Source organism: Molossus molossus, unplaced genomic scaffold (assembly GCF_014108415.1).
Source record: "Molossus molossus isolate mMolMol1 unplaced genomic scaffold, mMolMol1.p scaffold_m16_p_4, whole genome shotgun sequence".
Taxonomy (NCBI): Eukaryota; Metazoa; Chordata; class Mammalia; order Chiroptera; family Molossidae; genus Molossus; species Molossus molossus.
In genome coordinates, this window is record NW_023425377.1 from 107,319,144 (window position 1) to 107,336,615 (window position 17,472).

The 17,472-nt window shown below is 37.0% G+C and overlaps 1 protein-coding gene across 1 annotated transcript in view; it reads left to right on the plus strand.

The window, feature by feature from the left end:
- The window catches only part of IQCM (IQ motif containing M), a 231,407-nt gene that overhangs the window by 153,595 nt on the left and 60,340 nt on the right, over positions 1-17,472 (plus strand). The window contains exon 10 of the mRNA XM_036282282.1: positions 576-710. Within this exon, the coding sequence (XP_036138175.1) occupies positions 576-710 (135 nt within the window). The remainder of the gene's footprint in view (positions 1-575; positions 711-17,472) is intronic.

Consider the following 17,472-nt stretch of genomic DNA (forward strand, 5'->3'; position numbering starts at 1 on the left):
CTGAGTGGTTACCTGTGGTAGCCTTGAGCCAGGAACAGCCAATAACCTTACATTGGGAAGTAAGAATATAGGACGTCAGTGAAAAAGTAGACATTGTTCCATTTAGGGTTCAAATCAGAAGTAGAAGAATCAGTTCAAAGTAGAATCAACAATTCAAGTAGTTAGAATGTGTAGAAGTTAAAAAGAGATGAAAAATTAGGGAAAATAATAAACAATGAATACTGAAATGGGTCAGCAGAAGACAGTCTCCCCACCCCCAAAATCTTGACACAGAAGCTATGTCTTATGACGTAGTTTGAACATTCATGTTCGTAGGATCTGTAGACAGCTGTCGTGTAAACCAGGCCAGAGGATGCCAAGATTCTCTATGGGGAAGCAAGTCCAAATTGCACTTCCTTCTGACCTTCTGTAGGAGGTTGACACAGTGCTACTCTAAGTATGGAGGCTTATTACTAGACATAAAGATAGAATTGGGGTTCAAGTTTCTTCAAATCCAAATGAAACTTTTAGGTGATTTGTACTGATATATTATTTGTAAAGAAGATATTTTCTTCTTTTCTTTTCCATCCTTTTAGTCTATGAAACAATGTTTGCTAAGAGAGAATATTGGCAAGGATTAGAAAGAAGTGAGCTGCTTAAGTTCTTCAATGACTGTGGTCATTTCCCAACTCAGCAGCAAATTGATCAGATTTGGGACCTGGTCCATAAAGGCAAGTAATTTCTCCTTTTCTTTTATTTTTGCCATTTCCTTTTCCTTTCCCCCTATTTCCTCCGTTTTTCTTTTCTTCCTTCCTTTTCTTTTATTAATTTTGTCATATAAATTCTTTTCCTCAAATTTATTTTTATTTGATTTTAGTATATATAAAGAAACAGATTTATAGGTTTAAAAAGTTTATACAATTAAATTTTTTAGGTGGATGGAGGAAGTGATTTTAGCTTCTTAATCTTGTAATATATGTTTTGCTATAAATTACATCTAACTGAGTGTATTTTAAACTACCATATTTTAAATACTGATACTAATAAGTTTTTTGGTGGATAATTAGATTTGGTACTGAAGAATATAATATTTTATACATTGTAAACTATTTCAATGTAATAAAATTTTACAGTTAGAAAGTAAATAAATGAAAGGATAGTGTTGTGTGAGAATATTTAAATGGAACAACATTCCCCCCTTCTCTAAACACTTGTAAAGGGGAATAAATTGTCAATATGTAAAAAAAAAATTTTCTTAACTTCTCGAGATTATTGTCAACATTTCCTTCTGTGTTCATACTACTGTTATGGCTTGCTGCCATATTTAGAGATGATGCATGGATGTATCCACAATTTAACTGAGGAAAAGAGGTAATCACAGCAGGACCTTTTAAAATGGAGGAATAGGACTCACCTGCTAGTAGGAACATGTGATTCAGGTGAGAGTGACAAGGTTGAAGGTTCGTTATAGGTTTGAAGTTCTCTTCTTCCACTAGTTCTTGGTGTAAATTTACCTAATTCTGTACCCATGGACTTTGCTTTATCAGTCCTGTATCCCTTGTATCTAGACTGCTTTTCTAGACTCTTAAGAAACATATGTTCACAGACAAACAGAAGCATCCAAATCACTTTGTGCTTCAGTGGTCATGATTAGGTTGTTTGTTTAAGTAACTTATTTCCTGATGACAAAAACATTGAATATTTATCATAGAAAATTTGCAAATACAGAAATACATAAAATGTACTAAGGAATAGCAGTGATTAACATTTGAAATCTATTCAGTTTTTTCTGTGCATTACTTTTATAAAAATTGAGATTATTTTCTACATGTTTGAAAATCTTTTTGCTTAGCAATACTCATAAGTTTCCAAGCTACTGGTACCTCTTATAGTAGTATTTATGATTGACTAATAATCCATCATATGGACTATCTATAATGTATTTACTGTTGTACATTTAAATTATTTCCACTTTTCTGCCTGGCCAGTGTGGCTCAGTGGATTGAGTGTCATCCCATGGACTGAGAGGTCCGGGTTTGATTCCAAGTCAGGGCACATGCTGGGTTGAGGGCTCGGTCCCCAATAGGGGGTGTGCAGGGGGTATGCCCATCAATGTTTCTCTCTCATATCAATGTTTCTATCTCTCTCTCTTCTTGTCTCTCTCTAAAAAAACAAAACAAAACAAAACAAACAATGAAAACATATTTAAAAAATAAAAAAATTAATTATTTTCACATTTCTTTATAATAAAGAATAAAATGAAAAATTAAATATAATGAATTAGGCATTTCAGAAACTTATACTAATTATTGTTAGTAATGTAAAATATGTTTTCTTTTCAAGTTAAGTTTCACAGAGGTATTTTCTCTACCAATTACTTTGGAGTGTATCACAAAGGTTTAGATCTGGAGCATGGTTCTGGAATTAGTGTACCTGGGTTTAATTCCTCACTCCACTGCTGACTAGTTGTATGTCTTTGGATAATTTATCTCTGATATGTCTCATTTTGCTCAACTATAAGAGGAAGATAATATTATCTGTCATTGACTGTTGTGAGGTTTAAGTGAAATAATTCATGTAAAATGCTTTTTCCATTATGTGTTCAATAGATATTTGCTATTCTTCTTAAATAACTATTAAGTATACTTAATTCTAAAAATAAATTTTAATAATTATTTTGAAAATGTTTTGCCCTGGCCAGTTTGGCTCAGCAGTTAGAGTGTCGGCCCGTGGACCAGAGAGACCCGGGTTCGGTTCCTGCTAAGGGCACATACCTCGGTTGCGGTTTGTCCCTGGCCCAGGTTGGGGTTGTGTGGGTGGTGGCCACTCGATGTGTCTCTATTATGTCAATGTTTCTCTCTCTTTCTCTTCTTCCCTCTCTCCTTCCTGCTCTATCTGAAAATAAATGCAAAAATATCCTCAGTTGAGGATAAAAAAAGAGAAAATGTTTAAATAGTGAACCTAATTACATAATGACTCATTTTTATAATGGCTATTTATTGAATGTCATCCATTGATTTCCACCCATATCGTCTCTTTTTATTATCATAATAATGACCTGTGTTCTAGAGGAGTTGATAAGCTCATTTTTACAAATGAGAGAATTGAGATTTAGAAAGAGACTTTCCTAAGAGCATTAATAGAGCTGGAACTTTTCCCTGGTCTCTTCGAGTGAAGCCCAGTGCTCTTTCCATTTTACCATAGGAGACGCTTTAAAAGTCAATGTCATAAAAAATGAATGATCATAGCATTTTGACAGCAAGTACTGCATTTTATTGATATTTCATAGACTAGCTTAATGCCTTGAAATATAGTAGGTTTTATGTAAATGATTGAGTCTATTAAACTTCTTATACAAACTAAAATTTTCAAAAGAAAACTTAGTTAAAAAAACATTTATTTTATTATAATGCCTAAAATTGGCAAGCTTTGCTTTATAGAAAGGAGTCACTCTATCATAATTTAAAATGTATGTTCAATTATGTTGCTTCATCCAGTTAGAGAAATTATTTTGGTGCAAAAGAAACTTTCATTTAAAATGGTAATATTCTAATTAATGGAAAGGAAAGAAAAAGGAAAATAGAGGTAAAGGAATGGTTTTCAACTTGCTTCTGGAATATATTCCATTTTTAAGAGAATCTGATTGTATGCATTTTAGATTGTCAGTCATCTTCATTCATACTGACTTCTTTGATTGTGGGTAATAGTTCAGATGTGCAACCTACGCATTTTATCATTCAGTAGACTACTTCACTTAATGCATATGTAGTTAATTCATTTGATTAACTTTAGTGTATGACACCAAGTAGGTCAAACTCCTAAATCTGTCTGTATGTATTCAGGTATTTTTAGCTTTTTAAAAATTCTTTATGCTTATCACTATGGTAACAAAAAATTTTGTGACCGAGGGCATGATTTTCATCTGAAAATTGTCCTTTGGGAGAATGAAGGAACTTTAGACTGCATGTATAAGCTGATCTTTAAAGTCGAAGGCTATGCAAACATGAGAGATTTTACTTGCTATTCACTTAAATCTCAATGAATGAAACTACTAACAATAGACTACCACATCTGAAAGTAAAGAAAGTGACACACTGTGGTTCTATATTACCTATTCTCACATATGCCCAATTTTTAGAAATTTAAAATTTGAAGGTTTTCCAGTAATTTTGAAACATGTAAATAGAACTTTTAGATCATTTTCTGAAATTAAAGTGAACACAAAACAATCATGAAGTAAAGTTTATTTTCACTATGGAGCCCTAGACAAAAACCTTAAAGTAGAAAACCTAGAACAATTTTTAAAAAACACACTAAAAAAAAAAAAGATGAAATGAAAGCCCTGGCCAGTTTTTCTCTGTGGTTAGAGCGTAGGACCGCGGACCAGAAAGTCCCAGTTCGGTTCCCGCTAAGGGCACGTACCTCAGTTGCAGTTTGTCCCCAGCCCTGGTTGTGTGGGTGGCAATCAGTCGATGTGTCTCTCTCACATCGATGTTTCTCTCTCTCTCTTCCTCCCTCTCTCCCTGCTCCATCTGAAGATAAATGCAAAGATGTCCTTGGGTGAGGATTTATAAAAAGAAATGAAAAGTACTGGCAATTTGATGTTCCAGAATGACATTAGGCTACGGACCAGGGGTCCACTAGATTAGGTAGCCAGGTCCTACAAGAATCTCTTAGTGCCACCATTAACATTTGGAGAGAGTCCCTGGCAATGCCTTCCTTTTTTATATAATAAAAATGTGATCACTCTCTATATTTATAATGCTGGTACAAATATTAGCTCATGAACTCACTGTTTTTCTGTGAGGAGTTTTAAGTTTTCTTTCCAGCTTTCATCTACCAAAATTTAATTTCGGTCATTTTGGCTTTCATTCTCTCTCTCTCTTTTTTTTTTTTTGATTGTGGCTAAGGAAAGATGGAGTGCATTTAGGTAATGACGTAGCACATGGAGCTTCCACATGATCTGCACTCGCATCTGTTAACATAGGTATTTCCTGGTATGTGCCTGCTTGGGCTGCCATAACACATACCACAGACTGGGTGGCTGAAATAACACCAGAGGGTGGAGACCATGGATCACTTTGTGTTTATCATACTTTAGGGTCAATGAAAATTTTAAAACATTGGATTAAATGTTTTTCATCAGAATGGGCTATTTCTTTAGCCAATTATTTTTGCACATTTTTTCTCTTCTTTCCTTCTTGGACTCCTATTTAACTTATTATTAATACACTTCATGTTATCCTAGAGGTCTCTGAGGCTGTTCATTTATTTATTTAAATTTTTGTTCTCTTCTTAAAAGTGGCTATCTATTGATCTGTCTTCAAGTTTTACTGTTTCTGCCTTCTCAAATCTGTTGCTGAGCCTGTTTTGTAAGTTTTTCCTTTTGTTGTTATATTTTTCAACTCTAGAATCCATTTAGTTACTTTTGTATAGATTCTATTTCCCTTGATAATTCTATTTTTGAGTAATTGTCCTGTTTATTTTTAAAATATAATTTATTTCAATTATTTTAGCTTATTTATAATAGCATCTTTGAGGTTTTATCTACTAAGTCTAATATCTGAGTCCATTTTTACCTACTGCTATTTTCCCCTAAGTATTAGTCACACTTTTCTGTTTATTTGAATGATTCATTTTTTTTTTTTTTAATTGTTGAGTACTGGACATTTTAGACAACATGTTTCAAGTATGGATTCCGACCTCCTTCACTCCAAGGGTTTATTTGTTATTTTAGTAACTTGTCTAGCCTTAATGTATGGGTTCTGATCTGTCTGCCCCCAATGGTTTTCAGCTATTCATTTTTCTGCTCAGCTGTTGTTTTAAGTCTGATATTGTTAGGTTATCTTCTCAAAAGGTCATCTCTGATCTTTATAATGTAGTTGCCAGCCTATGATTGAACATAGCGTTTACTCAACCACCTTGAGACCTTATATGGTTTCTACCCGCTGCATATGTACCTGCGTGTGGATTGAGGAGTGCATTCAATGTTCAGTTTTATGCCTACCTCATATTTTACTTTCCACTGGTACTCTTAAGTCTTTCCTTTTCATTCCCATTGTTTCCCAGTGAACTTGGGATGTGTGTAGAGGTTATCAAGCTCTTCTATGACCTTCTCATTTCCAGAATCTGCCTATTAAACTTCTGGCTGGCTTGCCATTGCCCCAACTCAGACTGAACCCCTGGCTAACAGAGCTGCAGCTTCTCTCCTCTTATTTCTTATCAAATATGTTATGAATGAATGCTGTCAATACCAGTAGTGTGGATTTTTTTCTCCTATCACCTCCACCTCACTGGTGAACGGTACTACCATAAAGTCTTTGGCAGGCTTTGAGATATCGGTGCTTTATAAGACCAGATCATTTTAGGAGTGCTTTGGGTTTTTTCCACCTACTCTGATGGGTCTACTTCTAAGGTCCCATGAGTCCACAGACTCTCTCTGTGCTTTACAAACATAAATATTTTGTCAGTGGTGTCTAGAGCCGTTGTGTAGCAGAATGCCACTTTTTTTTGGGGGGGGGGGCATTTTAGTATATATTCTCTAATGCTTTCAGCCATGTGAGATTTAAAAGCATGTTCTCTTCTCTAATTGATAATCTTTGTAATAAATCATAAAGCAAAAGGAAATGCATTAGACATGCCAAATGAATGCCTTCCTTGGATGTGGCAATCCAGAATCTTTTTTGATAAAATGTTGTTGCAAATATATTCAACAAACGTCTTTGAAGCACTTCGCATGTGCTGTGGTATATAAGGTGGTTCAAAGGTCTTGGAGTCCTCAAAATGCCTGGAGGTGCACATATATAACTAGACGAATACAATGTTGTAAATGCTTATACATTCACACATGTATCAAGTGCTAAAATGATACAAATATTCATAATATCTTAAGTTTGGAAATCAGAAAAGATTATAGAGAACGTTTAAGACTTGAGTTAATCATTGTAGGAGGAGTTAACTAAATAAAAGAAAGACAGGGGTTTAATACAGAAGAGACTGTGGACAAAGCAAATTAGAATTTTCAGGGCTGCACAGTGGAAAATCTCTGTCTGCTGGTGGGTAACCAGAGAGAGCAAGATGTTACCGAAAGTGCTGACTAAAAGATTGAGATCTGTGGTTGCTTTTCCCTATGGGATTCTTCTTGTTTTGAGTCCCTTACTCACCTGTCATCTGCCTATTGGAAATGGATGTTTGCAAATGCACAATGCAAATTAGATTTTGGGTATAAGTCAGCTTTGTGTCAGTAGGAGCTATTTAAACACTTTTTCTAGAGCTTTAATACCCCCGAATAAACTAGAGATCAAACCCTACGGGCAAAGAGCAATCCTGAAAGATCTGTCTATCATCACCTTGCTTGAGTTACCTAACCCAAGCAGCTGCTCCTGTAATTCTGCCTGCTTTTTGCCCTAGCACTTTTTAAAAGATGGTTCTTGACATTTTGTCTCGTCTTACATTATGCAACTCTGTTCAAACCATCCTTCACCCTAGCCATGCTGTGCAAAGCCTGCACTAATGATCCGTTGTGGGAATGATCATGGCCAGTGAAAGGCTTTCCACTTCTCCCTCTACTCTACCTATAGTCTTGTGAGTTGTTACTCCAATTAGTGAGTTACTCTCATTAGCCATTCTGAGTGTGTGTGTTTTTCTAACCTTCGAGTCTTTTATTATTTGGGTTAAAATATTTGTACCATTGTTATATAAGCTGCAAAGAGAATCTGGTTACATTTTGTAATATTACTTAACACCAGCTAGTCTTCCAAAACTTGTCTGTTTTTTTTTTTTTTTTTTTTAAGTAGAAAATAAGCATCTTTAAGAAACAGCAGGAGCAGCAGGGGTTTGAGAATGGTGTAACTTCAATAAAGGTATAATTACTTTCATAAGTCTGTTAGAGAGCATGGCTTTAGGCTCCTTTGTTAGATCACTGTTTATCAAGATTACACACCCAATGCTCCTACCATGCAGCGACCCACTAACAAGTCTTTGTTTTATATGATTAAATTACTATAATATCAGGAATATAAACTCCCTGGTGAGAACAACTTTGCTATGCAAGTCTCTGATAAACAAAAGAAACAAAATATTTCATTAGAAATTCTTATGAAATACAAAATTTTAGGTTATAAGTATATTTATTGCAACCTCATAAACAGCATTAAAGAGTCCCCCCCACCCCGGCATTTCACTTGATCCGGAATCTTGTTAATACCTACAGTGAAGTGAAAACTTCCCAAGGACTTAATGTCATTTTCAGCTCTTTAAAGTCAAATAAGTTTTGCAGTTCTTACTAATCCACTTCTTCTTCTTCTTTTTTTTTTGAATCCTCACCCGAGGACATTTTTCCATTTTTTGTTCAGATGGAGTGGGAGGGAGAGAGAGAGAGAGAGAGAAACATCGACATGAAAGGGACACATCGAGTGGTTGCCACCCGCACAACCCAACCAGGGTCGGGGACAAACTGCAACCGAGGTACGTGCCCTTCGCGGGAACCGATCCCCGGTCTCTCTGGACCACAGGCCGACGCTCCACTGCTGAGCCAAACAGGCCAGGGCACTAATCCACTTCTTAAGTCACCATTAAAAACAAACATTTTCTAGCATTTATGAATCAAATTTAAAAAATAAATTATGCTCTACTCACGAAGGCACCATGATGCTCCCATGCTGTGAATATATACATTATGTACAGTATGGGTGGTACAGAAATGAAAGCTTATAATTCAGATTAGTAAAACCAAGTGTACTTCTGGAGTGCTGCCCGTCTGGAAGCATGGAAGCCAATTGTTAGTGCTAAACAAACTTTGTTCCTCAAAGTTCACCTCTAGAGGTAGAAACCCATGAGAGCTTCATGTTGGTATTTCTGTTTCCAACATTTTAAATTCTGCCACGGTTTCCACATTGAAGTCAGAGTCATTATACTGTTGTGTAGATGTGCTTTCTTTCCTCCTCCTCCTCCTGCCCCCCTCCTCCTCTTCCTCCTCCTCCTTCTTCTTCTTCTCCTCTTCCTCCTCCTCCTTCTTTTTAAATCAGAGCCCTATTATGTAAAGAGATGTTTATAGAGTAAGCTTATTTTAGGGCATAGTTTTTCAGGCATTTTAATGTAAATATCTCATATTTCTACCATGAAGATATTGGGTTTTTATTTTGCAAAGGTATTCCTGCCAATGATTCTTTATCTGCCAATGCCTATATATATATATATATATATATATATATATATATATATATATATATATTCGCATGATGAAAGACTATACATCTTTACATCTGATATTTTTTAGATAATAGATATTGTTTGGATACAGAGAACTTGATTTTCATACATATCCTCATATGTACTTGTCATCTTTTGAGGTAAAAACATATAAGCATATTGAGGTAAAAATATATAAGCATGGCCCTGGCCAGTTTGGCGCAGTGGTTGGAATGTTGGCCAAAGGACCAAAGAGTCATGAGTTTGATTCTGGTCAAGGGCATGTACCTTGGTTGCATTTCGGTCCCTGGCCCTAGTCGGGGTCTTGTGGGAGGCAGCCAATTGATGTTTGTCTCTCGCATTGATGTTTCTCTCTCTCTCTCCCTTCCTCCCACTCTGAAAATTAATAAAAAATAAAAAATTTTCTCCAGTGAGGATTTAAAAACAAACAAACAAAAACTCCAACATGTAAACATGTGTATTATAGTTAGTAGTAACGGCCATCAGCACTAATAACTGCCCATAACAAAAGCAGATAACAGAACCTTTTTATTGTCTTTATTTTCTTGTGGAGTTTAATTCACAATATTAATCCAGGAAGATGCACTATTGAATGTACACCTACAATTTATTGTGCATATTTTCTAGCCTTCAGACTTATGTTTAATATTAAACAATCACTTAACCAAGTGGCTTTTAACCAAGGTCTCATATCATATTCATGTATTTTAATAATTTGTAAAGTGCATTCCAAATATTTTGATTCAAAGAAAGTTAATGTACCCAGATTTTTAAAGTAAGAAATGAATTTGAATGGATTAAACATTAATCCCTGTCACTTCACTTTTCTTACCTGGGAATTCTAAAGGCTTTGCTGGGAAGATAGAGGATGGAACTATCACTAGAGTGCTGGGAGCTGTACCCAAGGGCCCTGCAGGTGAACCTCATCGCTGGGCGCTTGTAGCCAGAGTGAGAGAGCCTGTCTTGCCTTAAATATGCTCCATATCAGCTAACTAATTTCTAGCAGGTAAATCTTAATCTGCTTAATATGCCTTGGGAAAAACTTTCTGATTATTATGCAGCTTAAAGAATAATACTGCTTTTCAGGGATGAGAACCGTGCTAATATATCTACTGCATACCTCTTGCTTACCTAGAACCAATCCTTGCCGGAAACACTCCTAATTCCATGTTCTTCATGATGTTTTTGACAAACAGGCCTATTACCAACTACCATATTCTAAACTACATTTCCACCAGCAGTAAATGAGGGTTCCCTTTTCTCCACAACCTCTCCAACACTTGTTATTACCTTTCTGGTTGATAATAGCCATTCTGACAGGGGTGCGGGGGTATCTCACTATAGGTATCTCACTATTTTTTAAAAATATTTTTAATTGATTTTTTTAGAGAGAGGAAGGGAGAGAGAAATAGAAACATCAATGTGAGAGAGAAAGATTGATCAGTTGCCTCCTGCATGTCCCCCAACCCTAACATGTGTCCTGACTGGGAATCAAGCCAGGACCTCTCAGTCCATGGGATGACGCTCAATCTGCTGAGCCACACGGACCAGGTTCACTGCAGTTCTGATTTGCATTTCCCTAATAGCTAGTGAAGTTGAAAATATTTTTATTTATCTATTGGCCATCTATATGTCTTCTTAGGAGAAGTGTTTATTCAGGTCCTCTGCCCATGTTTAATTGGATTTGAGACAACATGGATGGGCCTTGAGAATGTTATGCTAAGTGAAATAAATCAGTCAGAAAAAGCTAAGAACCATATGATTTCATTCGTATAAGGGATATAAAACTGAAACTCACAGACATAGACAACAGTAGGGTATATTTATCAGAGGAAGGGCTGGGGAGGTAGGGCAGTGTTGCAGTGAGGGTCTGCGAAATGAACAAAAAACACAAACACACACAAAGACAGACCAGACTGCAGCCCCGAGGTCCTGCAGCAGTTTACTTTTATAGCCAAGGAGATAGGCCACTGTGGTCCCAGTTCCTTTCAAGATAACTAATCTAATTATCACCCCTGCTGGTTCTTATCAAGCCCCATTCAAAGGTTAGCGCTGATCTTAAGAACAACTGGTCCTTCCTGTTAGCAGGCAAGGAGGAGGAGCGAGCCCTGTGCAGGACTTGCTCTGAATTATTCTTAAGAGCTGAGCAGCACTCCAAGGCATCTGTGTGCAGAATAACCTTGTTAACCTTTGGGTGAGTCCATCAGTGTGTGGAATAAACTCACATACAATCTACAGGGGAGGGTAAAGGGAGCCAAATATTTGGTGACAGAAGATCATTTGACTTCAGGTGGCAGGCACGCAATGCAATATACAGATCATGTATCATAGAAATGTACTTTTGAAATTTATATGCTCCTATTTACCAATGTCAACTCAATGCATTTATTTATTTTACTATTATTTTTGTTTGTTAATCCTCACCCGAGCATATTTTCCTATTGATTTTTAAAGAAAGTAGAAGGGAGGGATAGAGGGGGAGAGAGAGAGAAAAAAAATCAATGTGAGAGAGACACATCAATTGGCTGCCTACGCACACACCCCAACTGGGGCCAGGGATCGAACCTGCAACCCAGGTACATGCCCTTGATTAGGAATCGAACTTGCAATCTAGTATTTCACAGGCTGATGCTTTAACCACTGAGAAACACTGGCCAGGGCATCCCAGTAAATTTAATAAATAAAAAATAAACTGGTTAGCCTGCTGATAGTAACTTGCTCCGTAACTGTAACATTGTTCAGGACTAGCATGCATAGTACCTTGAGTACCTAGGGCTTCTTGTGTTCCTTCAGTGTTCTGGAGGTGTTTGCCGATAGCCGTTTCCAGGGCAACTCCAGTCCTTATTTTCTTCAGTCCTCATTTCTAATGATCATATTCTCATAGCTACTGACTTCCTTGGTTCTAACCAGATTTTGTCAATACTGATACCTGTAAACCTCTAACACCTTTTGTTTAAGCCTCAATCTGTGACCACCTCATGATATATTTTGGCTCAGTTTTCCTAGTTCCCCTTCTTTGACAAATCTGTAACCACATGGGGACATCCAATCCATTAACTTTACTATATACACAGCATTCATAACCTGTCAGGTGTTTTACCTTTCATTCTACCAGCTTAGATTCCTTCCATGGGACCCCTGCATACATTCTTAACTTCCTTACCCTCCTCACACTCATTTTCCAAGAGGCTGAATCTGGTAGAACCAACTTTCTGCCTTGTTCAAGCACACAAACGTGGCATGGCTGGAGGAGAACACACCAGGCTGATATATTTCACTTCCATTTCCTGCTCACTAGTATCGAGAGCACCCCCAGAACTCTCATGCCATTTAATTCCAGTTCTTGAATTAATTCAACCTCCCCCTCTCTCAGATGAATATTCCACCTGGTCTTGCCCTTCCTCAAACTTTAAACCCCTTCGTCTTTGCTCTCTCTCATGACTGTATCTCTAGTGAAATTGATACAGCAAACATGATGAGAAAAGACTACCCTATCTTCCTCCCTCTCAGTCTATCAGCCTCCCAGCTTCTACACCTGAGAACCTGTGTCTTCCTCTTGCATTGGGTGACATTTCCCTGCTGTCCCTTCTTGACCCCATTCTCTTTGGCCTAATCAAGGATTTTTCAATCATTTTCTAATTTTTTTTCCTTTTATTGATTTAGAGAGAGAGGAAAGGAGAGGGAGAGAGAGATAGAAATATTGATGAGAGACAACGCCGATTGGCTGCCTCTTGCATGACCCTGACTGGAGATCGGGCCCATAACCTGAGCATGTGCCCTGACTGGGAATCAAACTGGTGACCTCTTGGTGCATGGGTCAACGCCCAACCACTGAGCCACACCGGCCAGATCTAATCAAGGATTTTGTTCCCATCTTGACTTTCTTTACTCCTGATTATTTCCTGTCTCTCTATCTTTTATTTCTTTTTACCCGGACTGTTTCCCAAGAGCATGTGAGTGTGCTGTGAAGTGTTTCTCCTCACAGACACCTTTCCTTGAACCATTTTTTGGTTCTTCTTTCTTTAGTTGCCATTCCATTTCTTTGCTTTCCTTTATAAGCAGCTCCTCAAAATGTTGTTGATTTGCTATGTCTACTTCCTTACCTTCTATCCTTTTATCCTTTTAAAGACATGAATTACTTCAGACCTATACAAAGTACCAATGAATTATATAATAAACACTACTCAGATTGTGAGCCAATGCTACATGTATCAACGTGGATAAACCTTATTTTAAAAATAATGAAAAATATTGAAAAGGACACATAATTTGTGTAACAATTTTAGGTATTCAACTGGATATTTTATATTGTTTAAGAGTACATGTATATGCAGTAAAAGCATCAAGACATGAGTGATGAAGAAAAACAGTAAATTCAGAATAATGATTGCCTCTTTTTTGTTTTTCCCCCACCAAGGAAGAAACAGCTGTAATAGGAGTTTATGCATGTTAGGGAACCCTAGTTAGTCTCAGAGGAAAGAGGCTGAGATTGGTATGGGCAAGAATCTGACATAACTAAAAACCAAGTGCAGAACTAAAACCTTCAAAGATTCTTAACATCGTAACAGTCAGAAACGCTGCTGAGTGCAGCCCAGGTAAAACTTCTGGAAATTACTGGTGAAATGAGGTTTTTGCCTAAAGGAAGAACACTCCATCATAGCTGAATCTGAGCTCCATATAGGGTTTTAGGTCTGAAGTGGAAGAAGCAGAGACAAAGATAAGGGGGTAATATATGGTAGATGCAAAATTTGCAATGCTGCTTTTACTGGATAAAATTTCCATCTAAATCTGAATCTGTTTCTGAATTTTTATTTCTATTATTTTTAAAAAATATTTTTTTCTGTATTGATTTTAGAGAGAGGGGAAAGGAAAGAAAGAGAGATAGAAACATTGATGAGAGAGAGCGTCGATGGGCCACCTCCTGCGTGCTCCCTGCCTGGGACCGGGCCCACAACCTGCGCATGAGCCCTGACCAGGAATGGAACCGGCGGCCTCTTGGTACATGGGTCGATGCTCAGCCAGTGAGCTACACTGGCCAGGCTCATTTCTATTATTTTTGTCTTTTAGTATATCCCTTCACCAATACCCAATTTATACAAAGTTTTGCAATGAGTTATACCTGGCAGGGAAAAGTTCACCACTTTTTTTTTTTTTTGCCTTGGACCTCCTTGGACTGTTCATTTCTATATAAATGTCAGTATTACTCTTTCTAGTTTCATTAAAAATGCAGTTAATATCAAAATAATTTGTAGAGAATTGACTTTTTTTATGTTAACTACTTTTCAATGGGTTAAGTTTTTATATTTTTATATTATACATGTACTTTATGTTTATGTATTTTATATTTTTCATACTTTTCTTAATTTTTCTCCTTAAAGATCTTATATATTTTTGTTAGACATTTATTTATTTCATGTTATTATAATTAGAACATGTGACATGAGATCTAAGCTATTAACACATTTTTAAGTGTAGACATAGTGTTGTTTACCGTAGGTACAGTGTTGTACAGCATGTCTCTAGAACTTAATCATCTTGCTTAATAGACTTATTTGTAAGGATCTATTTCTTTTGTTGCTGTTGGGGTATGAAGGAAATTTAATTCTCTTGTCATGTTTCTTCACTGAGGTGCTGGGACACAGATGTTCATTTTTGTTTGTTTGTTTCTTTCTTTTTTATATATCTGAAATACTTATACATAAATTTTGAAGAATCTCCACTCTCTTTCTAGCACATGTAGAATAACCTTTAAAGGTTGAGTAAATGATATGTTTTCTACCTTTCTGCCTCAATTCAGACCCATCTTCCCCTTGCTTACTGTACTTCAGTCAGGCTGATGACTTTCCTTTTTTGAAACTTGCTATTTCTTCTATTTAGAATTTCTCTTTTTATGGCTCACTCTGTAAGAGTTGGACATCAAATAGCATTTGCTTAGAAAGGCCTTTCCTGACCTTCCTCTCTGAAGGAACCCACTGTCCTCCACTGCCCTCTGCCCTCTGAGGTCCTCTGCTTTTGATATTTATTTTTCTTTATTCCACATATCTCTATCTGATTTTATATCACACACATATTTGTTTGTTTATTGTCTGTCTCCTTAACTTCCCTGTTGATTTCCAGTAGGGCAGGGATCTTATCTTTTTTATTCACTGCTATGATCCAGTCCATAGAACAGAGTCTTATATAGAATCAAGGAGGGATGGTGTCCACAGCCACATGCCGGTGACACATGCCAGTACTGAGGTAAGAGACACAAAAGGAAAATCTTCCCTACTTTCCTCTAAAATTAATGGAGTAGAAAAAAATAAAAAAGGAAGCATATGCCCATATAGTCATTCTAGAAATGATTAAAGGCAGATTATTCAGTTGCCTTATCTCTTGTCTTGGTGCCAAGAAAGTTACCCTTAAGGACTTTCCAAAATTCTCCTCCAGGAAAGCCTGTAGAAATCCTCTAGTATTGCCCAGGTCATAATTTCTTATTCTCGAGTTTTCTGTTCAGCTTGTTGGGGGATGTGATTCCAAGCATGGGGCATCTCTTGAAGATCTATTTGCAAATGTGTCACTTTATAGGTATTGAGGAAGGCCAGACCCCTGGTGTCATATCAGCGCCATCTTTGTTTACCACACTGCAAAAAGGACACCTTGTGGCTCTTGTATTTATTTAGTTTGCATGTTGTTTTTAAGGTGAAAAGAGTTCAAATGTAGCCTGAGGCCATATCTAGCCAGGTATATTAAAATAGTTTTCTGCGAGGATCTGGTGAACTTGGGACACGCTTGCATAGCCAGCCAAGTATGAGTCACCCAATGAAAGGGAAAGCTAGGAGGGGATTCAACCTGATTAGGATTCAAATACATGAGGTTGTGAAGAAGCTGGAACTTCCGACAGGCAATGCTACTCTCTTATGTGGCCAACAAAGAGCCTTCAGTGACCACTTATGCTAATCAGACACCTGCTATAAACAATATGTTCATAGGAAAGTTAATAAAGTGTAGCAGACCAGTGTCTGTTATGAGTCAGCAGAAGTAGACTGTTTAATCAGAACGAATGTGTAAATATCAAAAAGGGGCATTATTCTTATTGTCGAAATAAAAGTGAAACAGAACGCTAACTAGAGCGCGCAGGCTTCTTTGTGGGGCCTGGTTCTGTTAGTGCTGCAAATAATGAATTTTAAGAACTGGTAGCTGTCAGCTGGCATCCAAGAAATTATTATTTGTAACAGTTTCTGAAGGCAAACACATTGAAATAGAAAATACAGATTTATTTCACCAATGCATCTAGCGTTTTAGACAGCTTGGGCTGCCTTAACAAAAGCCATAGACTGGGTGGCTTAAGCAACAGACCTTTATTTCTCACAGTTCTGGGGTTTGGGAAGCTCAAGATCAAAGTTCTGGCCGAGTCAGTTCTTAGTGAGGGCTCTCTTTCTGGCTTGAAGATGGTCATCGTGTCACTGTATGGTCACAGGTTGGTGGGCAGAATCTCTGGTGTCTCTCTTTTTCTAAGGGCACTAATTTCCTCATGGTAGTTCCGCCCCATGACCTTATCTAACCTGAGTTACTTCCCAAAGGTCCCACTTCTGATATCATAACATTGAGAGTTAAAGTTCCAACATTTGGATTTTGGGGTCATACAAATATTCGATCTGTAATAATAGGAAAATAAATATTATGTCTAAAGCAACACACCTCCAGGCTTATAAATGTTAGTCATTTTCCATCCTTTCTTCCTATTGTGGAGAAAGAATTCAACCATGAAACCTGCATTGGTTGGTTAGGCCGAACCATGTTTAGTTTGGTGCTTCCCCTTTGGTGGGAGTGAAAATCGTGACCTTCTTAGAGTAAGTCATTCTGGCAACACCCTTCTCTGTTTGGAATCACTATTGTAATGTGGTTCCTGCTGACTTCGTGAGCTAGGAAGGTGTGAGCTAGGAAGGTACGTTGGCATGTGCTGGAATTCTTGCTCTGCTGTCTCCAGCTCTCCTGCAACCTAACCTCTTTGTAATTACTTTTCCCGAGAGGTTATAAAAATAAACAATAGGCTTAACAAAAATAAATAAACAATAGAATTGATTACTTGCAAAATTTTATAAACGATTTTCTTAAAATGGAATGTAACATTCAGCAATAAACAAAATGAATATGAAATAACAAAAATGAGTAAGATAAAAAGGTATGCCAGGACGATCATTGTTTTGTTCTGGATGTTAATTCTTCATGTTCACAGTTTCTATATTTAAATATTGCCATAAAAATATTTTTCATAAAATTTTTTTAGTTCCAATGTTTACA